The 24,722-nt window shown below is 61.4% G+C and overlaps 1 protein-coding gene across 1 annotated transcript in view; it reads left to right on the forward strand.

Moving 5' to 3' along the window:
* Positions 1–24,722, forward strand: part of RSF1 (remodeling and spacing factor 1) — a 34,439-nt gene that overhangs the window by 3,938 nt on the left and 5,779 nt on the right. The window contains exons 4-11 of the mRNA XM_038761680.1: positions 6,584–6,675; positions 13,803–13,895; positions 14,470–14,675; positions 15,891–16,045; positions 19,834–21,569; positions 22,945–23,151; positions 23,568–23,672; positions 24,613–24,692. Of these exons, the coding sequence (XP_038617608.1) occupies positions 6,584–6,675; positions 13,803–13,895; positions 14,470–14,675; positions 15,891–16,045; positions 19,834–21,569; positions 22,945–23,151; positions 23,568–23,672; positions 24,613–24,692 (2,674 nt within the window). The remainder of the gene's footprint in view (positions 1–6,583; positions 6,676–13,802; positions 13,896–14,469; positions 14,676–15,890; positions 16,046–19,833; positions 21,570–22,944; positions 23,152–23,567; positions 23,673–24,612; positions 24,693–24,722) is intronic.

The following is a 24,722-nucleotide window of genomic DNA, read 5'->3' on the forward strand; positions in this document are numbered from 1 at the left end:
GAGAAGTTAATTGACTTTCCTGGGTAAATGAGTTTGATGACATTTCTCGACACCTCGGGAGTAGACCGCCGGGGCCCGTGAGTTCTACAGCGCTGACTCGTTTTCCCCTTTCCGCCCGCGAGTGTGGTTACTTATCGGGGTTGAGGGTGTTTAATACTTTGGAAAAAAAACCCCTCTCATGTGGTTGGGTGTAAGAGTGAAAAATGCCCGTCAGAGCCCCCGGCACGGTGTCGAGCAGATGTTTCATGCATTTATTATAAGTCTGGCGCCTAGGTCTTGGGCCTTTTCTGGTAGCGGCAGAATTGTCTTTGGAAGCTTGCTGCGGGGCAGCGGGGCCCATCACCCTCGTGCTTTGTTGGGGATGGTGAGTGGACTGGAAGTGAGGGAGGGCAGGGAGGCTGGGGGCGGCGCCGGCCGGAGAAGGAGGCCAGTTTTTCAGTCTGAGCACTTTGCAACAGATCTCTTCCCTCCCCGAATTCCTTCCAAATTGGACAAAGTTGGCAGGGTCCTCAGCCCGGGCTGCTCTTGGTCGTAACAGAAGCTGTTTAACCTATTTAGCGATTTGGTTCATTATATTATATTTTAATACAACCCTTTAATCGAGGGGGTGGGTGGGGAAACCACAGAGCACCAGATTTTTTTCTTCTTCTTCTTCTTAACTCAGACTCCTGGAACCCTATATGCCAGTTACAGCCGCTGAAAGGCTGGGGCACCATTGAAGCTGACAGTGAGCGAGATTTTCAAGATTAAATTTATTTTACAACCCCTTTAAAAAACTTTTTCCGTCACCCGCGGGGGCTAGGAAAGTCGCCAGCCCTTCAGCGGCCATCGCGGCTACGGGCTTTTTACGTGTCATCCGACGCTGTTGGTAGTCCAGTGCTCAGCACGCAGTAAATGCCGTCGGTCGATTGATTTGGGAGCCGAGGAACCGCCGGCTACCGCACAGTCGTTCTGGGCAATGGGGAGCCACGTCCGAACCGTGGGCCGGTTGAACTCGGAGTGCTTCCGGATTTCCGAGGTCACCGGGGAGGTAGCCCGGGCGGGGTGGCCCGTGGCATTGGGCGGAAACCGCAGGCGGTGGCGGAGTCTCCCGTCCGGAGCGGCGGGGGGAGGGACGGATAGACGAGGGGTACCGGCGCATCCGTTCAGGTTAGCCAGCTCTGGACGGGATTGGGAACGGCGGTCGGGGCTTCCGAGTCACCGAGCCGGGCCCTTTCTGCCAGGCCCCCGGCGGGGCTAACTATCACCGGCCGGGCCGCTACTCCGACGAATTCCGCTGCCGCCACCGGTGTCCCGGTCTGGCGGATCGACGGGTCTCATGGCCCACGCGCTCCGCCGGGATCCTCGACGGGCTGACAGGTTGGCAGCGGTGGTGCCCGTCGAGTTGCGAGGAGTGGGTTCTCTCCTGCAGGGCCGAGGCGAGTTAGGCCCCGCGCGCCCGGGTCTGGCTTCTCGTGTGGCTTCGGTCGGCCGGTCTGACCCCCCCCACGGCCTTTGGAAAATTTGACTGCCTTTGCCGAAGCAGTAGTAACGGGTGGCATGTGCGGTGTCCCGTTCCGAATTACCCGGACTGAGCACACGGGATGGCTGCCGGGTGCCTGCCGGAGGGCGGAGGGGGCACTGGGCCCGGCCCCTTGGGGAAACGTACCAGAAAAGTCCAAGATGCCAACCGTACTCATCATCATCATCATCATCATCATCAATCGTATTTATTGAGCGCTTACTATGTGCAGAGCACTGGACTAAGCGCTTGGGAAGTACAAATTGGCAACATCTAGAGACAGTCCCTACCCAACAGTGGGCGCACAGTCGAAAAGGGGGAGACAGAGAACAAAACCAAACATACTAACAAAATAAAATAAATAGGGTAGTTATGTACAAGTAAAATAAATAGAGTGATAAATACGTACAAACATATATACATATATACAGGTGCTGTGGGGAAGGGAAGGAGGTAAGATGGGGGGGATGGAGAGGGGGACGAGGGGGAGAGGAAGGAAGGGGCTCAGTCTGGGAAGGCCTCCTGGAGGAGGTGAGCTCTCAGCAGGGCCTTGAAGGGAGGAAGAGAGCGAGCTTGGCGGATGGGCAGAGGGAGGGCATTCCAGGCCCGGGGGGAGGACGTGGGCCGGGGGTCGATGGCGGGACAGGCGAGAACGAGGTACGGTGAGGAGATCAGCGGTGGAGGAGCGGAGGGTGCGGACTGGGCTGGAGAAGGAGAGAAGGGAGGTGAGGTAGTAGGGGGCGAGGGGATGGACAGCCTGGAAGCCCAGGGTGAGGAGTTTCTGCCCGATGCGCAGATTGATCGGTAGCCACTGGAGATTTTTGAGGAGGGGAGTGATATGCCCAGAGCGTTTCTGGACAAAGATAATCCGGGCAGCAGCATGAAGTATGGATTGAAGTGGAGAGAGACACGAGGATGGGAGATCAGAGAGAAGGCTGATGCAGTAGTCCAGACGGGATAGGATGAGAGCTTGAATGAGCAGGGTAGCGGTTTGGATGGAGAGGAAAGGGCGGATCTTGGCAATGTTGTGGAGCTGAGACCGGCAGGTTTTGGTCACGGCTTGGATGTGAGGGGTGAATGAGAGAGCAGATGATGTTTTAGACTGTGAGCCCACTGTTGGGTAGGGACTGTCTCTATATGTTGCCAACTTGTACTTCCCAAGCGCTTAGTGCAGTGCTCTGCACCCAGTAAGCGCTCAATAAATATGATTGACTGTTTTGGGAAGCTTTGGATGATATGAGGGTGAAATGCCACCTTCCCATCAGACGTGGCCCCTCACACTTCCCGCCTCTTGAAGGGGTCCCGGCCCCACCCGTTTTTCAGTTTCCCTTCCCACAACCTGCGAGCCCAGGTGTTCGTTGCTCAGGCCAATTTCCTACCTGCGTTTGGTTGACATTTGTCACTGCGCCCCACCAGATATGATCCTATGTGGTAGTAATGGTGGCATTTATTAAGCGCTTACGATGTGCAAAGCACTGTTCTAAGCGCTGGGGAGTCTACAAGGTGATCAGGTTGTCCCGCGGGGGGCTCACAGTCTTAACCCCCGTTTTACAGCTGAGGTAACTGAGGCACACAGAGAAGTGAAGTGACTTGCCCAGAGTCACGCAGCTGACAATTGGCGGAGCCGGGATTTGAACCCATGACCTCTGACTCCAAAGCCCGGGCTTTTCCCACTGAGCCACGCTGCTTCTCTAATGAGGTAGTAATGGTAGTAATGAGGATGGCGATACGGTTCTCAAGAGCTTACTGCGTTCCAAGCCCTGGAGGAGATTCGGGGCAGTCAGATCAGATCCAGGCCCTGACCCACGCGGAGCTCCCCGGAAGGGAGAACAGGAATTTTTCTCCCGCTTTGCACGTGAGGGTCATCGAGGTCCAGAGAGGTTGAGTGACTCGTCCAAGGTCACACAGCAGGCAAGTGGCGGAGCGGGACGGCCCTCCCGACTCCCAGCCCGGGGCTTTTTCCGCTGGGCCACGCTGGCCTTTGCCCTCCCATCTTTTTTGGGCCGATGGGCGCGTGTCGCCCGAGCCCTCGGGGTCTCCTGGGCCGGAGAGCGCCAGCCCGGTGCCAGCTTGCCCTCTGCCGCGCCTCGGGGCGGGCTGGCCGCCACCCTGGCTTCCCTTCCGCGTCCCGGGGGCACGCCGGGCCAGAATCTGTCAGGCCTGTGTGGGCAGGGGCTGCCCCTCAAGGCGGGCAATGGAGCACCAGGGGGAGGAGGGGCAGGGGTAGGGTGGTCTCCCTCCCTCGTCTTCCTCCCTGGGCAGCAGCCGCCCCCATCGCCCTCCCCGACGGCGGGCAAGGAGGAGAGCCGAGGGAGCGTACGGCGCCTACGGTGTGCCGAGCCCCGGACAGGGCACCATGCGAGAAGGAGTCACAACCCCTGCCTTCAAGCGGCGTATAGTCTACTGTGTGCACAACACGGTGCTAAGCGCTTGGGCGGGTATAATAAGAGTCAGCGCGCGGAGCGCCGAGCTAAGCGCTAGGGAGAGCGCAACAGAATCACTAGACACGAAGCCTGCCGTCAGGGAGCTGGCGGCCCAGCGAAGGGGACGGGCGCCAAAATAAATTCCAGGGAAGAGGAAGCGGTGGAGGATAAAGATCTGTCCCTGAGGGCTGTGGAAGGGGGAGAGAAGTCAAGCCATTAGGTGACCCAGAATTGTCAAAGTGGCAGTTAGGAGGGGAAATTCGGTGGGGAAATAATAATAATAATAATGATGGCATTTATTAAGCGCTTACTATGTGCAAAGCACTGTTCTAAGCGCTGGGGAGGTTACAGGGTGATCAGGTTGTCCCACATGGGGCTCACAGTCTCAATCCCCGTTTTACAGACGAGGTAACTGAGGCCCAGAGAAGTTAAGTGACTTGCCCAAAGTCACACAGCTGACAATTGGCGAAGCCGGGGTTTGAACCCATGACCTCTGACTCCAAAGCCCGTGCTCTTCTCCACTGAGCCACGCTGCTTCCCTATTTCTTGAAATAAGAAATCAACTCTGTTACACTCTCCCCAGCGTTTAGTTCAGTTCCCCCCCTCCCCCCCACAGTAAGCGCTCAACAAATCTGATTGATCGATCGATCGAGAAGGGCCTGGAAAGAGCCCGGGCTTTGGAGTCAGAGGTCGTGGGTTCAAATCCCGGCTCCGCCAACTGTCAGCTGTGTGACTTTGGGCAAGTCACTTCACTTCTCTGGGCCTCAGTGACCTCATCTGTCAAATGGGGATGAAGACTGTGAGCCCTCCGTGGGACAACCTGATCACCTTGTAACCTCCCCGGCGCTTAGAGCAGTGCTTTGCACGTAGTAAGCGCTTAATAAATGCCGTCATTAAGGGCCGTGGAGGTGGAAAGCCACGGTCCGGCGGATGTGAGGGGAGAGGGGGTCCCAGGTCGGGGGTCCCGAGAGAAGGGTGGACAGGGCAGAGGCTGGGGAGCTTTCGGCCCGGGGTCGGTTGGGTCCCCCGCGACCACTCCGGGGAGCGGGAGGGTGGTGGTGATGCCCCCGGTCCTGCCAGGCCATGGGGGTCTTGTCTGCGTGCCACGTCTGCCTTGGCCCGGGACCATGGCGGGGGTGCCGCAGTGCGGGATTTCTGAGACCCGGGGCTCGAAGGAGCGGAGGGTACCCCTTCCCCGGCCCGTGCCTAGTCTGCCACCGGCTCTGTAATGATCTTTGCCAGTTTCCCACCGACGACAGCGGTGAGGATAACTCCGGTACGTAACGAGCGCTTCAAGCGCTTCACAAATTCCGTTCCAATCTCATTCATTCATTCAGTCGTATTTATTGAGCTCTTACTGTGTGCAGAGCACTGTACTTAAGCACTTGGGAAGTACAAGATGGCAACATATAGAGACGGTTCCTACCCAACAGTGGGCTCACAGTCTAGAAGGGGGATGATCTGATGATATCGCATCTACCCTAGCGCGTAGTACGGTGCCGGGCATGTGAGCCCACTGTTGGGTAGGGTCCGTCTCTATATGTTGCCAACTTGTACTTCCCAGGCGCTTAGTACAGTGGTCTGCACACAGTAAGCGCTCAATAAATACGATCCATTGATTGATTGATAGTAGCATTTAATAGGTACTGTTATCGTTATTATTACTATTATTATTATTGTCATCAGTGGGAAAACAGCAAATATAATTACAGAGCCATGAGCAGTCCCGGCAGCGACTGCGGTGGGCCCGGGTCCTCAAGGAGGGGTGCTTTCAGGGAGGGTGGGCCATCAGGGGCGGGGGTTAAAGGTCAGGGGGCCACTCGGGGCCAACCAGCCTCCTTACCGTCCTGTCAGGAGGGTGCCAGTGTGAGGGTTGCTGCCCCGGCCTTGGGGTGCCAGTCCCCTGGCGGGGTTCCCCGCGGCGTCCGACAGATTGAGCGGCCCAAGCCACCGCTCCAAGTCAATCAATCAATCAATCAATCGTATTTATTGAGCGCTTACTATGTGCAGAGCACTGTACTAAGCGCTTGGGAAGTACAAATTGGCATCACATAGAGACAGTCCCTACCCAACAGTGGGCTCACAGTCTAAAAGGGGGAGACAGAGAACAGAACCAAACATACCAACAAAATAAAAGTCGGCGTCTGACCGGGCAGGCGGGACAGTCGCGTCATTTCCCAAGCCACGGGCCCGATGAGTTTGGCCTCCCTAGTTCCGTAAGAAAAATGCGTGTGGTTTGGGTTGGCCGCAGACACTGGCATACCGCTTTGTTCTTCGGCGAGAAGGGCTGAGGTCGGAAGGAACCGTGAGCCGACAGCAAGGAGTCCTCCCGGGGCGGAAGAAGGAAGTGCGTCTTTGGCAGCTCCGGGAGGTTCGGCCCCGGGGGCCGGCGCTTCCCCCAAACGTGTAGCCTGGCTGAGGGGGTGCGCTCGCCCCCGGGGTTGCCCCGAGGGCACGTCGGGGGTCTGCGGGTGGTAGCGGCGGCCCAGGGTCCGGAGCCGGAGTCGGGGGCAGGCGAGGGGCAGGGGCAGCCGGGAGGCTCTGCGGGCTTTCAGTCGAGGCGCCGTACACACTTGGGCTTTGCCGCCGAAGCCGCCTCCGTTCGATTTCCGGCGGGTCCAAGCAGCAGAGCCTAACGCGCGCGTTTTTCCCTCTTCAGTTCCCAAAGAGCTGGTGGAGCTGCACTTGAAACTGATGAGGAAGATCGGGAAATCTGTGACAGCCGACAGATGGGAAAAGTACCTGATCAAGGTAATCTCTCTGTCGATGAAGCGGTGGCTCGCGTCCCGAGCGCCGGCCCGCCCGCCCTGGAAACGCAGACTGGGGACGGACGGCGCCGCCCGCCGCCCCCCTCACCGTGGCGTGACTCCGGCTCGGGGGATCATCAATCATTCATTCATTCGATCGGATCTATTAAGCGCTTACCGTGTGCAGAGAGCACTGTACTAAGCGCTGGGGAAAGTACAATACAGCTTTAAAGAGCAACAGTCCCTGCTCACCGGGGAGACAGACATCAATACCGGGAGGCCCCTTCCCGAAGGGAGACCACCCGTCCTGGGGGACACCTGACCAGGGGAGGAAACCGTGAATGAATGAATGATATTTATTGAGCACTTGTTGTGTACTTAGCACTGTACTAGGTGCTTAGGAGAAGCAGCGTGGCCTTGTGGAAAGAGGCCAGGCCTAGGAATCAGAAGACCTGGGTTCTAATCTCAACTGTGTCATTGGCCTGCTGGGTAACCTAGGGCGAAGCACTTCACTCCTTTGGGCCTCAGTGTCCTCATCTGTAAAAGAGGAGTTAATACCCGTTTCCCCCTTTTTTCATTTCTTTTTTTTTTAAAGGTAGTTGTCAGGTGATTAATCCGTGCCAGTCACTGTTGTAAGCACTGGGGAAGGTATAAGCTAATCACGTTTAACACAGTCCCCGTTCCAGAGGGGGCTCGCGGTCTTAAAGGCCCATTTTACAGATGAGGGAACCGAGGCACAGAGGAGTGAAGCGACTTGCCGGTGGTTACACAGCAGACACGTAGCAGGACCAGGATTAGAATTCAGTTCCTTTGAACGCTCAGGCTCAGTGCTCTAGGCCATGCTGCTTCTCTTACTTAATAATAATAATAATAGTAATAATAATAATAATAATAATGGCATTCATTAAGCGCTTACTATGTGCAAAGCACTGTTCTAAGCGCTGGGGAGGTTACAAGCTGATGAGGTTGTCCCACGGGGGGGCTCACAGTCTTAATCCCCATTTTCCAGATGAGGTCACTGAGGCCCAGAGAAGTGAAGTGACTTGCCCAGAGTCACACAGCTGACAGTTGGCGGAGCCGGGGTTTGACCCTACGGCCTCGGACTCCGAAGCCCGGGCTCTTTCCACCGAGCCACGCTGCTTCTCTGGGACCCCCTTGCGGAACAGGGACCGGGCCTGGTCCGGTTATCATGGTCATCATCAATCGTATTTATTGAGCGCTTACTATGTGCAGAGCACTGTACTAAGCGCTTGGGAAGTACAAATTGGCAACATATAGAGACAGTCCCTACCCAACAGTGGGCTCACAGTCTAAAAGACAGTGGGCTCACAGTCTAAAAGTTATCTCACACCTTCCCCGGCACTCAGTGTAGTCCCTGGCACACAATAAGTGCTTGCCAAATGCCATTATTATTATTCCGGTACAGTAGAGTTGGTAATCACGTTCCCTGCCCGCCGGGAGCTTACAGTTTCAAGGGAGACACCTGCCTTGGTGGAGAAAGGAAGTCTCGGAGGGATAAATCATCAGGTCGGAGGGCGGGGAGGTGCCTCCCGCGTGCTCCGTCCCCCTCCGCCAGCCTTCTTCCTGACTCCTTTCCGCCAATTCGCCAACCTTTCCCGCTCACCCTCCTCGCGTGACCGCGAGTGTGGAAGCCCCCTTCCTCCCACCGCCCCCCGGCCCCCTACCAGTTTCTGCCTTCTGGGAGTCGAAGAAGGCGGAGTTGATGGAGCCAAAGACAGCCCGGAGAACCCAGGAGTCCAAGCTGCGCCTGGATCCGCTAGCAGGCCTGCTAACCCCAGACTGGGCCCGCCCCCCAGCCTCACCACCGCACCGCCAGAAAGGCCCCCGAGGGGCTGAGCCTGTTGGCCAGAAATCAGTCCTCGGGCGGTCCCCGAGTCGGTGGCGGCCCCGGGGGAGAGCCCCGGCCGGCGACGCCACTCGGGCTGGACTCCGGGCAGATCAGCCTCGGCAGAGGCCGGCCTCCCGCCTCTGCAAAAGTGGGCCGTTTTCGGCCTGCCGCGTATAGGCCGGGTCGGGCCGGTGTCTCCTCATGCCCACGGGCAGTTGGCTAAAGCATCACGCTCGCCAGAGTGCGAGTCTCGGGCCTTTAGGGAAGAATCCGCGGCAGAGCGAGCGGCCGGGAGCCGGGGGCCTCCGCCCTCTTTCGCATCACTTCTTCAGCTTTTACCCCAAGCATTAAAGCAGAGGCCGCCCGTCCGGGGTCCCTTAAACCTCCCTGCCTCGCGGGGTCCGTGTCGGGGGGTGCCTGCACTCGTCTGGTGGGGCGGGGAGAGATGGTCTGAGGGGGCCGGTGGATACCCGGGGAGGAGGCCCAGGACGGGAGAGGTGATCCTGTGGTGGGGCGGGACCTGTTGGGGTTTGGGAGGGGGTGGGCTTTGGGGACAGTCTGGGTTACGTCAGGGCTGTTTGACGTTTTGTCAGTCGGCTCCCAATCCCGATGAGAGCGTCTCCCCCAGTGGGCTGGAAGCTCCTGGCGAGCAGGGGATGGATCACTCCTTGGTTTGGTATTGACTTTCCAAGCGTCCGCGCCAAGGGGCCATTCGGTCCAAACCACTGCCGGCCCGCCCTTCGGCCTCTCCTAGCCCCCGGCCCCGTCTAATGGTCCCGACCGGCGGCTGGGCAGAGCCGGGACTCCAGGCCAGCTACTTTCCCCCTCTTTTCTTCCCCGAGCTCGCTTTAAAATTGACCGGCAAGGACGGTGGGAGCCTGCGGAGGATAGGATTCGCGATGGAGGTGCTGTGGAATAAGTGCTTCTCCCGGGCCGAGCCCTGTGCGAAGGGCTGGGGTAGAAGCCAGACAGTCAGCTTGGACGCGGTCCCCATCCCCCGCCCCCCGCAAGGAGGACAATAAAGAGCACCTGGTTTGGCTAGTTATTGATATACCTTGTGAAATAAAGTGTGTTCCCTACCCTGGTTGTCATGGTCACTGGGGTACCTATTGAGCGCCTCCTCCGGGCTGGCGCGGCTACCTGACGGACGCCCCGCAGGCCACGCCAAGGGGAGGTTGCCCCGCCAAACCCGATGCCTCTGTTGCCCAGAAGGTCCAGAGTTGTAGCATCATTTGACCCCCCTCTCCCACCCCCAAAGGCCAGCCGAGGGGACCCTGACCCCCGATGGGCCTGCCGAGTGCCCAGCCCTGTGCTAAGCGCTGGAAGCAGCGTGGCTCAGTGGGAAGAGCCCGGGCTTGGGAGTCAGACGTCATGGGTTTGAATCCCGGCTCAGCCACACGTCTGCTGCGTGACCTTGGGCAAGTCACTTAACTCCTCTGAGCCTCAGTTCCCTCATCTGTAAAATGGGGATTAAGACTGTGAGCCCCACGTGGGACAACCTGATCGCCTTGTATCCCTCCCCCAGGGCTTAGAACAGTGCTTTGCACATAGTAAGCGCTTAACAAATGCCATTAGTACATTACAAGGGAATCAGGTGGGACCCGGCCCTACCGAAGTGGGAACGGCATCAAAGTGCAGGAGGCTGAGGCTCGGTTAGCCGCCGCTACTTCCTGTGAGAAACCAGGGGTGGTTTTGTGTGCCTTCTGTCACGGCCCGCGCACATCACCCCCCTCGCGTGTCCCTCCCCACCATTGGGTCTCTGCCTCCTATTGTGCTGTCCCCACCAGGCAGGGCCTGGGCCAGGTTCTCTGGTTCGAGTCGTAGCATCTCTTTATTCGGTAGCTCTCGCCCACCTCGCCGTGGGGCCGACCACGCGTCTTAACCCCATTTCTGTCTGCACCAAAGGGCATCCGGTGCTCCTCGCCTGGTCCCCCGTGCACCCCCTTAAAAGACCCTGGACTGCGAATATGCCGGGAGGACAGTGGGAGAGGTCCCCCCTCACCAAAGTTGCGTTTGATCTTCAAAACGATCTCCTTGCATAAGACCCCGCGGGGTCCCCGGGTTCGGGGGCCCGGCGCTGAGCACTGACCTAGGAACGGAAAGAAGGCCCCAGGAATGTCCGCCGAGATGCATTACGTCCCCAAGGCCGCCCGGCAGTCGGGGTGGATTCTGATTCCTTTATGGGCGCCGGCTCTGTTTGAACGTCTCTCTCCCCTGTAGACTGGAAGCTCTCTGTGGGCAGGGAGCGGGTGTGCCGGCTCTGGTTTTGGACTCGCCCAGGCGTTCGGTACAGTGCTGTGCACGCAGTAAGCACTCAGTAGGTACCATCGATCGATTGGTTGATTGATTCTGCAGCCTGGGGAAATGGGAGGAGCCCGCAAGGAGCTGGGGGTGGAAAGTCTCCTCTCTCCGTAGGGTCACCTGCCCTCCACAGAGACCACCCCGTGGCCGCGTCTCAATAGCGGGGCGTCCGTTGCCCTCTCCCCAGCCGGCCGTGCCCACGTCCGTATCCTCTCCAACTCGGGGAGTGGCTGCCGTCGTTCCCCCCGGACGGGTCGAGTTTCAGTCCCTCAGCATCCATCCCGTCGGGGGAGGTCCGTGGCCCGCCCACTGGGGCTGCAGCGGCTCCCGTTGTCCCTCCCGGAAGCCCCTTGCGGGCAGGGAACGTGTCTGCCAACCCTGCCGTATGGTCCTCACCCAGGCACGCGGCTCAGTAAATACCACCGGTGGGTTGCCTGGCCGGTGCCCGGCACTCCTGGGCCTCCGCAGGTCGAGTGCCATGGCACGCCTCCTGCTCCCATCCCCTTCAGGCCTCACTTCTCGCCCCTGTCCGGTCCATTGCTCGGTACCGGCCTCTCCACCTCCTGCGGTCCTCGGTTCCGGGCTCCCCGCCGGCCCCCCCCCCCCCTTCTAGACTGTGAGCCCACTGTTGGGTAGGGACCATCTCTATATGTTGCCAACTTGTACTTCCCAAGCGCTTAGTCCAGTGCTCTGCACCCAGTAATCGCTCAATAAATACGATTGAATGAATGAACAAACCCTGCCTCACCTCACCCATCCTCTCTTCACCCCCGGCGTTTCGCTCCCCTCGCCTCTTAAAGGGCTCGGCTTCAGCCGGGCACTCGCATCCTATCCATCGATCGCTCGATCTAAACGAGCGATGGAAATCTAGCCCAAGAGTCCTGGAAAAGAGGCAGTCGTATAAGTTTGGTTTAAGGTCCAGTGGCTGATTTGCTTGAGTCAGCCAGTGGTGTTCCCGAACTCCTGTCGTGGCCCAGGCACTGTGCCACGGGCTGAGGAGGAAGATACCATCCCAGCCCTCTGGGAATTTATGCTCTCCCGGAATTGCTTTAGTCCCCCGACGGTCTTGCGGACATAAGACCCTGCGCAACGCCGGGGAAGCAGCGTGGCTCAGCGGAAAGACCCCTGCCTTTGGAGTCAGAGGTCGTGGGTTCAAGTCCCAGCTCTGCCAGTTGTCAGCCGTGTGACTTTGGGCCAGTCACTTCTCTGTGCCTCAGTTACCTCATCTGTAAAATGGGGTTGAAGACTGTGAGCCCCCCGTGGGACAAACTGACCACCTTGTAACCTCCCCAGAGCTTAGAACGGTGCTTTGCACGTAGTAAGCGCTTAATAAATGCCATTATTATTATTATCATAGTGCAGACTCACAGCCCTTCCTTCCCGGGACGCTGTCTCCGATAGCGGCACCAGCAAGAACGGTGCTGGCCGCTCTCCTGGACGCCCCCGACCCTCCCCTCTCCATCCCTGACTCTTCCCCAGTGACCCAGCACGGACCGTCCAACGTCGCCGACCCTCCCCTCTCCACCCCTCACTCTAATGACCCAGCAAGGACCGTCCGACACCCCCGACTCTCCCGTCTCCATCCCTGACTCTCCCCCGGTGCCCCGGCACCGACCATCCGACGCCTCAAACGGTCAATCAGCCGATGGTATTTATTGAGCACTTAGTGGACCGAGCGCGTGGCGGAGTCCAATATGACACAGACGAGGATACAGGAAGGCAGGGAAGCGATCTGAGCGAGTCTTCGCTGTGGGATTTGTCTGGGTCTCAGCATCCTGCTAAGCCCTGGAATAAATACAAGATCTTTTCCACTCGGGGCTCGCGATTAGGAGCCCCTGATGCTCCCCTCTCCTTCCGTGTCTCTCCCCTAATGTCCCGTGACCCGGCTGGACCTCCCAACGCCCCTGACCCTTGTGAAAACCCATATGGGGCCATTCATTCACTAATTTACCCCAACCCCACTTGATCTGGCCGCTGATTTTGGTTGCAGGTTGCACAGCATCCTAGAGTAGTGAATTCGGTCCATTTTCGCCCGGGCAGTATTGGCCTGCAAAGCTGCAGTGGAATAGGAGCAGGCTGCAGGCCTCTCGTAGCGTGGCTTAGGGAGCCTGAGAGTCAAAAAACCTGGGTTCTAATCCCTGCTTCACCACTATGGACGCAAGTGCTTAGTACAGCGCTCTGCACACAGTAAGCGCTCAGTAAAACGATCGAATGAATTAATGAATGTGACTTTGGGAAAGTCACCTAACTTCTCTTTCCCTCAGTTCCCGTAAAATGAGGATAAAGTACCCAGTCTTCCTCTCTCTTGGACCGTGTCTGGTTATTATTTTTCTTATTATGGTGTTTAAGCACTTAGTATGTGTCAAGCACTATTTTGACTGCTGGGGCAGGTACACGATAATGATGATAATAATCGTGGTTTTTGTGAAGTGCTTACTAGGTCCCAGGCGTTGTTCTAAGCGCTCCGGTAGAGACGAGATAATCAGGTTGGGCACGGTCCCTGTCCCATGTAGGATTCACAGTCTTAGTCCCCATTTTACAGTTGGGGGAACTGAGGCATAGAGAAGTTACGTGACTTGCCCAAGGTCACAGAGCAGACAATCAGGCAAGCGGGAGAGCCGGAATTAGAACCCAGGTCCTCTGACTCCCAGGGCTGCCGTCTTTCACCTCCGTCCTTCGATTGATCGTATGTTCCCCAGCACTTAGTACGGCGCACGGTCCATAGCGTGGGTTACGAGATACCGCAGATATTCTATTATCGTGATTAGTATTATTATTAATCATCATCATCATCATCATGGTACTATTACTGCGGTGGCTGCCTGTGGGAGGGTCTTCACTTGCCCGCAGTAAAGCTCGGTTTCTGTGACCCGGAGGGCCTCCGGCCTGGCCGCCGGTGGTCAGTCCGAGGGCTCGCCCGGGAGGGAGGGTGGGGGGCCGGGGGCCCGGGGTGCTGAGCCGCCGTCGCCTTCGTCCGACAGATGTGCCAGGAGTTCAACAGCACATGGGCTTGGGAGCTGGAGAAGAAGGGCTACCTGGAGATGAGCGTTGAGTGCAAACTGGGCCTGCTGAAGGTAACCCGTTCACCTCGTGCCCGGGCCTTCGCTCCGAAACCTCTCTCTCAGCTGGAGGACCGCCCGCCCGAAAGGCAACCGCCCCCGACTCGGGGACCCACCGTCCTTACGCCTCTCGCCAGGGGCGAGGGCGGCCTCGTCGGCCGGCTCGCGTGGTCTCTCCCGCGCGCCTCCGAGTCGGTCCCCGGCGCTCGGCGATCCGTCCGAGACCGCCCTCGCGGGCGGGCGCCCCGTCACCGAAAAGCCCGGGCCACGGACCCTCTCGGTCGCCCAGTGTCCGACCCGCCTCCCCCCAGGACCGGAGCCGTAGCGGCACTCGGGGATGGGGGCGGCGGATCCCGGACCCTCCGAGGAACGGCGGGGCGGTGGGATATACATTGAATTCCTCTCCCCGGCTCACAGCTCGCTGCTCCAAACCCACCGGTGGGGCACCGGGGGACGGTGGGTGGGGAGCCCTACGGAAATTCCCGGCCCTAGACAGGGGGAAACGGAGCTGCCGGGGAGAGGAAGACCAGCCGGACTGCCGCCGCCCACCCCGATGGCCGTTTCAAAGGCCGTCGCACCTTCCTTCCAGTACCTCTGCGAGTGCCAGTTCGACGACAACCTGAAGTTCAAGAACATCATCAACGAGGAGGACGCCGACGCCATGCGCCTGCAGCCCATCGGCCGGGACCGGGACGGGCTCCTCTACTGGTACCAGCTGGACCAGGACCACAACGTCAGGATGTACATCGAAGAGCAGGACGATCAGGACGGGTCCTCGTGGAAGTGCATTGTCAGGTAACTCCCCGCCCGTCCGGAGGCGGCTCCTCGGGAGGGGATCCTCGCCTCCCCCTTCCCCGCTCCCGGCCCTCGAGAGCCACGGTGAGGGAAGGCCTCTGGGCCACTCTCCTCTGGCTGCAGAGTTTTGGCTTCTCAGAAAACCCGCGGGCACCGGGGCTAGTGGCGACGGTGTGGATGCGGTGCCCAAGGTGAGCCAAGCGCCACTCCTACTTATTGATTTTTTAAATGTTACCCCATCGGCCGTCAGCTCGGGCCGGGAGATTTCTCCCCCTCGGGACCGGAGTCAACGGCACCTCGTGAAACACCTCTGTAGGAGCCAAAATGGGCCGGGTCCGAGATGTGTCTGTCGGAGCCGAAATGGGTTACGGTGGACTAAGGGGGGGAGAGAGCCCACATAGGTCATCATATATGAAACTCACGTGTGAGCGCCTGAGCGGATCATTCCAGGAAACGTGGGCAGTGACCTTGGGCCTGAAATTCCAGCTCCTCCGTGTGAAGCCTGCACTCTCCTGTCGTTCCCATCCAAGAGGGAGGAGACGGGAATTTCTGAGTTTCCAAAGACCGGGCAGCTGCAGCCTGGGGCAGGTCGGTCAGTCGTAGATGAAGTGAGGGCATGGAACTTCCTCGGTGGCCACCACGTTTTGCCAGGCAGTAATTGCCAAGTTCCTTTAACACCCAACTTCAGGTGCCCTCGTCTCCTGCTTTAGTGGCCCCCCACCCACCCACCCAGCTCCTCCTTGCCACCCCACCGGACGTCTCTGAACACCCACCTAACAACCTTCACCGTACCCGTCCAGCGCAGAGATTTTGTGGCTTGTGTGTTCACTTGAGTGGCTATATGGGGTTTTTGTGGCTACATTTCAAGCGGACCTTATCCTGAGAGCCCCCCCTGTTTTTTTTTTTTGGTTATGCTATTTGTTAAGGGCGTATTTCTATGTCAGGCACTGTGCTAAACATTGGGGTAGATCCAAGCTAATCAGGTCGGGCACCGTCCGTGCCCCGTGTGGGGCTCACGGTCTTAATCCCCATTTTACAGATGAGGGAACTGAGGCGCAGAGAAGTGAAGTGACTTGTCCAAGGTAACGCGACAGACAAGTGGCGTGGCCGGTACGAGAACCCAGGCCCGGGCTCTCTCCCCTAGGCCACGCCGCTTCTCGTGCAGGGTCCCGGAGGCCAGTGCCGTGGTTTGATCTCTCTCCTCTCGTCCGTCAGAAACCGAAACGAGCTGGCTGAGACCCTGGAGCTCCTGAAAGCCCAGATCGATCCTGCACTGTTGAAAAGCAGCAGCCACCAGGACCCGGCCTCGCAGGAAAGCCCCGGCACGGACGACGGGGACGCCAAGAAAGACGGAGCGGCACCCAAGCCAGGTTTTGGTTTTGGCTTGTTTCCCCTTCTCTTCCTCCCCCAGCTCAACTCCTCACTCCTCCTCCTCCGCACCCCCTCCCAGCTCCTCACTCCCCTCGGATCCTTCCTCCTTCTGAGCATCTCCCTCCTCTTCACCCTCCCCTTCTTATCGCTCCCCTCAGCTCCCCTCTTCCTCACCCCCCTCCCCAGCTCCCCTCTCAGCTCCCCCCACCCCCCCGTGTTTAATCATTCAATTATATTTATTGAGCTCTTACTATTGAGCACTTACTGTGTGCAGAGCGCCGTATTAAGAACTTAATAAGCAGACACATTCCCTACCCACAACAAGCTTACAGTCCAGAGGACGAGCCTAGAGTGTAGAGAAGAGAGAGTCGAAACTCTCTGACAACACCATAGAGAATTCAATCGTATGTATTGAGTGCTTACTGTGCTAGACTGTGAGCCCACTGTTGGGTAGGGACTGTCTCTATATGTTGCCAACTTGGACTTCCCAAGCGCTTAGTACAGTGCTCTGCACACAGTGAGCGCTCAATAAATACGATTGATTGATTGATTGATTACTGTGTGCAGAGCACTGTTCTAAGCACTTGGGAAGTCCAAGTTGGCAACATGTAGAGACGGTCCCTACCCTACAGCGGGCTCACAGTCTAGAGAATCTTAAACGGATGGTCACTGTAGAAACAGGAAAGAGACGGAGCACTCGGCCCAAACCGATTTTGAAGCTAGTCCTTTTTTGAGCTGGGGGTGCCCCAGCCTGGAGCCCTCCTTCCTTCTCTTCCTCCCTCCTTCCCTCCCTCCGTCCCTCCCGCTCTCCAAGGGCCGTGTGGAAGAGGGAAAGGCCACCAGCCGCAGGGCTACGATCGCCCGAGTTGCCTCAGAACATTTGCGGTCCCGTTGGCAGGCGTGGAGACCCCTTTTTGGCTTCCCTTCTAGGCCCCAGGTGACGTCGGGCGCCGAGGCCAGGGAGCTCAGTGTTCCCCTTGGATCTCCCGGCTCCTTGGGGTCTGCAGGGCCTCCAGTTTCCAAAGAGGGGGGAGCGGGCGACCCTCGGCGGCAGGGAGTCCGGCAGTATAGGCCAGGGTCCCGGTGTGCAGAGCACTGCGCCGAGCGCTGGGGGACGTCCAGTCCAGGTCGAAGACTCGATCTCTGCCCTCGAGGACCTGACCGCCTACTGGGCGCTCAGCACTGTGCTAAGCGCTGGAGGAATCCAGTAAAGGTAGGAGACGAGATCCCTGGCTGCAGCGGGCACCGAGCCGGCTCCGGGTCCACCTTTCTCCGGGCGCGTCCTCAGGGAGCCGCAGAACGGTTCCCAGAGTGACCGCGGCCTCGTCGGAAGCGGGTGGGGACGGGGGGCCCGCCCTAGAGGCCCTTCTCCGACTCGCCGGGGACGTCCGACGCCCCCGCTCTCGGGGCCGGCTCCCTCGCACGCGTCGGTCCGTGCTCGGGGGGTCGGATGGACGGACCGGTCCGGCGTCGGCGGCCACGGTCACTGGCTGGCCCGTCGCCCCCTTGACGGGGGTCTCTGAGGGAGGTGTGGCCCTCGGGTGGGCCCAGCCGGGGATGGGGCGGCGACAGGGAGGATGGCGGGTGAGTTCCGTGGTGGGGGGAAGACGCCTGCCGTCTGGCCGTCCATGGCATCCTCCCAGCCTCGAGGCATCAAAGCCGCCCCCGGCAGCTTCTCGTCCTCCCCTCCTCCTCCACCTCTTCCTCCTCCACCTCGTCTCTCCCGCCGTCAGACCGCGGGGAGGGAGTCGGGGCCCGGGGGCCTGCCGGATCGGAGGGCTGGGGGCCGGCCGGGACCCAAGAGTTGGTGTCCCCGGCCGGCTGCTTCTGATTTAGCAGAATCCCAACTTTACGGTCGGGTCTGCGAACGTCACTCCCAGAGGTGCCGCGGAGATGATCAATAATAACAACAATATTAATTACCACCAGGGAGGGATTAATCATCATCTGGCTTTGAAAACGTAGTAACCTCTTAGAAAGCTGCCTCGGCAGTCAGAGAATTAAATGCAGAACTAGCGGCATCACTGCTAATTGATATCTGCCCGATGAATTTCCTGGATATTAATATCCTGCCCCTCTGGGCAGTTGCCCAGCACATAAAACTCTTCTCCCCGATCCCTGGGGCCCTGCTGGGAGGTGCTACTTCAGTGTGGTCATGCTGCTTATATGTGAACTGTCTCCCCACTGGCCCCGGTGTTTTAATTTTGGCCACCCAAGAAAATGCTGCGGAACCGGACTAGTCTTAAATACCCCGATGGACCCTGGGTTCCCTGCAGCTCCGAATCCCTGAGGGCAAACGGACCCGGGGAAACATTCCCGAGAGTATGTAGCGGCTTGGAGGAAGGAGAGCCGGGAGCGTTGGATGGTCCGGGTCTTGGGGAGAGTCGGGGATAATAATAATAATTAGGGTATTTGTTAAGCACTTACTACCTGCCAAGCATCGTCATCATCATCATCAATTGTATTTATTGAGCACTTACTGTGTGCAGAGCACTGTACTAAGCGCTTGGGAAGTACAAATTGGCAACATATAGAGACAGTCCCTACCCAACAGTGGGCTCACATTCTAAAAGCACTGTTCTAAGCGCTGGGGTAGATACGGGGTAATCAAGTTGTCCCACGTGGGGCTCACCGCCTTAATCCCCATTTTCCAGACGAGGTAACTGAGGCCCAGAGAAGTGAAGTGGCCTGCCCGAGGTCACTCAGCAGGCAAGCGGCAGAGCCGGGATTAGAACCCACGTCCCCTAACTCCCGAGTCCGTGCATTTTCCGCCAAGACACGCTGACCCAGGCTGGGTCACCGGGGGAGAGTCAGGGACAGAGAGAGACGAGCCGGGGGTGGCGGAGAGTCTGTGTTTCGTCACTGGGGGAGAGTCGGGGGTGCTAGATGGTCTGTCCCCGTTGGAGAGGGAAGCGTAGGTCGGAAGGGCTGTGGGAGCGGCTCGGAAACGGAGCGCCCGGGCCCAAATTGGCCAAAGCTCCCACGGGCGCTTCCTCCCCCTCGGTTCCTTCTGTTCATCCCCCTCGGGGCAATGCCGGCTTCCCGCCCCCCCTCAGCAACCTCCCGCTTTGGCTTGCTTGGAGAAGCTGCATGGCCCAGAGGAAAGAGCCCAGGCCCGGGAATCCAGAGGACCCGAGTTCTAATCCCGCCACACGCCCGCCGTGTGACCTTGGGCGAGGCACTTCCCTGGGCCTCAGTTACCTCATCTGTATGACGGGGATGAAGACTGTGAGGACACGGACTGTGTCCAACCTGTTCAGCCCCTATCCACGCCAGCGCTTCGTACGGCGCCTGGCACATAATAAGCGCCTAACAAATACCATTTAAAAAAAAATAAAGGTACGATAAAGATCCGCCCCCGCCCGGGCCTCACCTAGTCAGGGCCCGGCCGGCCCAGGGCTGCCACCCGTTCACCCCGGGCTCCCTTCCCAACCCCAGCACCGCAGGGCTTCCTTCCTTGGAAACGGGGTTGTGTGGTGAACGGCTTCTATCCTGGGGTAGGTTTTCCCGTAGGCTCACGGGTCGTTCCAGAATCGCCCGGGACCTGACGGCCGAGCACCGTAGGTGTGTAGAAGCGACACTGGGCATCCCTCTCGGCCTCCGCCCCCCCGTTTCCAGCTGCTTCCATTGCCGTGCATTCCCAGCCCACCTTTCCGGCGCCCCGGCCTCCCTCGCCCCCCGTCCTTCCTCGAGAGGCCTCGCTCCCGCCCCCGGGGCGATCCCAGCCGTCTTTCCCAGGAAGGGTTTCGGAGTCTCCGGGTAACGCTAGCCCTCTCTGATCTTGCAGAGGGCGAACTGCCGCCGAAAGAGGAGACGGCGGCGGCAGAGGCGGGAGAGCGGCCTAAGGGGGCGGGGAGCCCCCCGGCCCCCGGCCCCCCCGAGGCGGCCGTCAAAGCGGAGAAGGCGGAAGAGAAGGAGCCCGTGAAGACGCCCGTCATCGTGAAGCTGGAGCGGCCCCCGCCGGAGGCAGAGGAGAGGCAGACCATCAGAGAGGAGAGGGATTCCTTCAAGGAGAACGTCAAGCCCGTCAAGGCGGAGCCCAGGGAGGGCCGACCCGACCCCAAGGAGGCCCGGAGCAGCACGGAGAAGGTGGCCGCCCACGACCCCGACCGGCTGGACTTCTGCGCGGCCGTCAAGCCCCCCCCGGAGACCCTGGAGAAGTCGGCGGAAGACACGGAGAGACTGAAGAACGACCAGCAGGCCAAGATCCCCCTGAAGAAGCGGGAGCTCAAGCTGAGCGAGGACTTCGACAGCCCCGTCAAGGGGCCGCTGGCTCGGCCGCTGGCCCCCGCCAGGGACGGGCCACGGGAGGACGGGAAGCCCGACGGGGATCCCTGCAGGCGCCACCCCGCCGGCCCGGCCCTGGGCCCCGACGGGAAGCCGCTGGTCAACGGGGAGGCGGCCCCCAGGACCGGGGCCGAGCAGGCCGAAGCCAGGTTCCCCTCGGCCGGGGACGCCGGGGGCGGCGGGGCCAGGGAGAGGAACGGCGTCGCCGGGGGGCCCGCCGCCCCCGGGCCCTTCCACCCCGCCGGCCAGGGGGCCCGGAGCGGCGAGGCGGAGCGGGGGGCGGCCCCGGGGCGGGAGGCGGAGGGCCCGGGAAGCGGCAGCCAGAGGGGGGCGGCCGGGGAGGAGGTGGGCCCCCTCGAGAGGGAGGCCCGCGGGCGGCCCAGGGACCCGGCGCCGCTCCCGCCGGCACCGCCCGGCCCGGACCCCGGCTCCCAGAAGCCCGAGGAGCCGTCCGGCGGGCAGCCGGCCCGGCCCGGGCCTCTCCCTGCCCGGGAGGGCCCGGAGGCGGCCGAAGGGGCGCAGCCCACCGCGGAGGCCCCCGGCCTCAGCCCCATAGAGGAGGAGGTGGAGGACGAGGAGCAGCAGCGGGGCGGGGACGGGGCGGCGTCCGAACCCCGACCCGAGCCGAAGCGGCCGCCGCCGGGCTCGCCGGAAGGGCCCGGCCCCCGCCGGCAGACCGCCCCCGAGGCCCCGACCCCGGGGACCGTCGACGCCCCCGCGGGCGCCCCGGCCGGCGCCCGGCCCGCCAACGGCCAGGAGCCCGTGGAGGCCAAGAAGGAGTCCTCGGCCCCCAAGAGCGGGTCGAAGCACAAGCTGCGCGAGGAGGAAGAGGAGGACGAGGAGGAGCCGGAGGAGCCCGCTGCCCCCGGGAGCCCCGAGATCACCTCGGAGAGGCAGAAGGAGGGCATCAAGTTGACCATCAGGATCTCGAGCCGCAAGAAGAAGCCGGCCGAAGGGGCTCCCGCCCAGACGCCGGCCGTGCGGGGGAAGGCGGAGGCGCAGGGGGAAGAGGAGGAGAAGGCCGTCGCCGGCCCGCAGCTCCGCAGGTCCCCGAGGATCTCCAGGCCCACGGCCAAGGTGGCCGAGACCCGGGACCAGAGGGCAGAGAAAAGGCGGAACGGGGACGACGGCGGCGGCGAGGAGGACGACGACGACGACTCGGCCTGGGCGTCCAGACCCGACAAGAAGGAGAACCTGCGGAAACCCGACAGGGACGCCAACTCCAGGGTGAACAAGGTGAGCCGCCGCCGCCCCGGGAGAGAGGGGGGGTTCACCTCTGCTTTGGGGCGGGAGGACGGGCTCGTGGGAGGGGGAGCCCCCTCGCCCCGCGGATGGGAGACTCCCCTTCGGACGGGGCTCCGGAAGACAAAGTCCGGGGGTTTCGAGGCGCTCCCCCTCCGTCCGTCCCCCGCGATAGGACGATCGGAATTCTGCGGAATTTGCCTTATGAGAGTGACCGGGGCCCGTCCGGGTAGCCACGCCCGACGTTGCAGGAAAGGAACCTGAAGAAGCCCGGTCTGAAAGGCAGAAAGGAAAAAGCAGGGAAGGAGGAGGGCGGCGGGGTGGACGAGGGAGGGAGGCCGTCGTCGCCAGGGCAGGGATCTGATGCCCACGGGCCTCAGAAATGAACTCTTAGAAGGTAGTCAGAAATCTGAGGGGCCCCGCCACCCCGGCTGGGCCCTAGGTTAGGGGAGACCCAGACCTCGGAAGCGTCCTCGTTCTCTAGCGTCCGTTGGCATTAACGAGCTTCCGTCTCAAGGTGGGATACCCACCCCACCCAGGCAGACGGACTGACCTGCAGGAAGAGCCCCCTTCGCTGGGCAAAGGAAGGTTGGAGGGTGCCGAAGGGGAGCGTGGGTGCTGGAGACACCCCGGGTTCAAATTGCCGTTTCTTTCCTCGAACCCAAAGATTCCCAAGTGGCCGTGAAACTCTGGTCCCCTCCGCCTCCCGCAGGCTTCTGGCTTTTTGCTCCCAAGTATCCCACCCGGGATACGGTTGCCCGGTTCCTCTCTCCAGGACAGGGGAATTTCAGTCTGAGAGTTGGACTTTTCGGATCCGGGCCCAGATGCCCAGGCTAGCGTGGGCAGTAGACCCAGGGTCATCCAATTTCTTGGGGCAAGAGGAGAAACACCGGCAGTTTTCGGGTTCGGAAGGGTGACTTTCCGGGCCCGAATTCAGAGGCGGTTTCCTCTCCCGGCCCGCTGCCTCCCGGGGACGGCACTGGGGGCCAGAAAGGCCCTCCGTCCGGAGACTGGCTCTTAGGGCGCGGCTTCGTGGAGCGGTTGGCCGTAGCGGTCGCGCTTCTACCTCCGATGACGTTGCCCGTTTCTTTTCTCCTTTCCCTGCCCAACCTAGGCTCCCCCGCCCGGCCTCACCCCACCCCACCCCACCCCACCAACAGGAGGGCCGGCCCCTCGCCCACCCGTACACGTCTCGGCGCCCGGCTCTGCCCGCCGAGTTGAGACGGTGACTGTGAGCCTAGGCCCCGGGGACCGGGCGCCCGAGCCCGCTGGACCTGACTCTAACGGTGCCCCCTCCCCCCCCCCCCCCCCCGCACCCCCCATCCCTTTCGCCTCCCCTCCTTCCCTTCCCTGCGTGCCTCACTCCCAGTTCAAATCGAAAAGCAGAGCTCGGTGGATGGGGTCCCGGAGCCGGGGCCGGTGGAAGTACTCCAGCAACGACGAGAGCGACGAGTCCCAGAGCGACAAGTCTTCGGCGGGCTCGGGCGAGGAAGACGCCAAGGAGAGCGAAGAGGCCGCCCCGGCGGACGACGACGAGCCGTGCAGGAAGTGCGGTCTTCCCAACCACCCCGAGCTGGTGAGTCCGGGGGCGGCGGGGCCACGGTCGGGGCGGGGCGGGGGCCCCCGGGCCGCGGGCCTCGGGCTAGGGTGGTCGGGTCGGAGCCCCCGCCGCGGCCCCTCGCCCCGTCCCAGGAAGAGGCGGCCGGCCTCATCCGGGCGGTCTGTCCGGGGTCGCCGTCCTCCGCTCGCGCCGCTTCTCGGGTCTGGAGCGACCCACGGGGCTGAAGAGGAGAGCGCTGGGCGGGTGGGCGGGCGGGCGGCGCTGGCCGTTTTCCAGTGGCCCTGCGGGAGGGACCGCAGGGCCGGCCCCCGGTCCGTGCCATCTCTTCCCTCGGTCCTGGTCCCGGGGCCCAGAGCGCTCCCCCCCCCCAACCCCGGCGGCCCCCCCCGCCCGGGCCCCCCGAGCGACTCTGAGCCCAGCTCGGTTTGCAGATCCTCCTTTGCGACTCGTGCGACAGCGGCTACCACACGGCCTGCCTCCGCCCCCCTCTGATGGTCATCCCCGATGGAGAGTGGTTCTGCCCCCCGTGCCAACACGTAAGGCCCGGCCCCGTGCCCTCCGGGACCCATTTCGGAGCCGGCGCCGGGGTCCCATCCGGAGCGCGGCCCGCCCGCTCGGGGCTGCTGGACGGAAGAGACTCCTTGCCGGCCCCCGGAGCCGTTGAGGAACTCATTTTTCCAAAGCGCGGGCTTCTCCCGGCCTCCCCCTCGTACATGGGCCAGCGGGTTTGCCCACCACACGGCCCGGGGCCCACACCTGCTCCACCCAGAGAAACAGCCGCTCGTCTCCCACTTTCTCCAGCCCTCACTCTGCTTTCTTTCTCCCGGCCTCTTCCACGGCCTCCCCGCCGGCTTCTCCCCGGCCTCCTTGGGCCCCCCTCCTCCACTTCCTCTCCATTCATGGGAGCCCGCCCCAGGCTCCCGGAGCAACGGGGACACACCATCTCCTCCGCCCGGCCCCAGGCGGGGCCCGCCTCTCTCGTGATGGGTTTGCCCTCCCCCGGGGACCCTACGGAAAGGGACACGTGTCCCAGGTGCCGGGGAGAGGGGGTCCGGACCGGCAGGGTCACCCCCCACAGCTCCAAATCCAGCCGGTTTATTTTCAGTAATGAAGTTCCCGGCTGGAGACTCTTAAGATTTTTCCATCTCTCGGGCAGCCCCTGGCCCGGTCCCCGGGAAAACAGCTTTTTCTCACCTGGCCCCTCGGGGCCGTAAGCCGCTCGGACGTCCATCCCGGCCTGGCGGGAGGTGGGAGACGGGCAGGGAGACCGCTCGGCACGGCCCGTGTCGCGGCTCTGGTCCCCGTCCCCGGCGGGACGTGCTCCCCCCATCCCCCAGCAGCGTGCTGCCACCGCCGCCAGCGTGCCCGGTGTCCCGGCCAGTCCGCACGCACCGCCCTGAGCCGCCCGCTCCGTCCCCGGGCCGACGGGGAGGGCTCCGGGGGTGGCTGACCGCGCTCCCTGCCTTGCCCCCGCAGAAACTGCTGTGCGAGAAGCTGGAGGAGCAGCTGCAAGACCTGGACGTAGCCTTGAAGAAGAAGGAGCGCGCTGAGCGAAGGTGCCCCTCGGGGCCCTGAGTCGGGGGTGG

The sequence above is a fragment of the Tachyglossus aculeatus genome, chromosome 20 (genome assembly GCF_015852505.1).
Source record: "Tachyglossus aculeatus isolate mTacAcu1 chromosome 20, mTacAcu1.pri, whole genome shotgun sequence".
In the NCBI taxonomy this organism is placed as follows: Eukaryota; Metazoa; Chordata; class Mammalia; order Monotremata; family Tachyglossidae; genus Tachyglossus; species Tachyglossus aculeatus.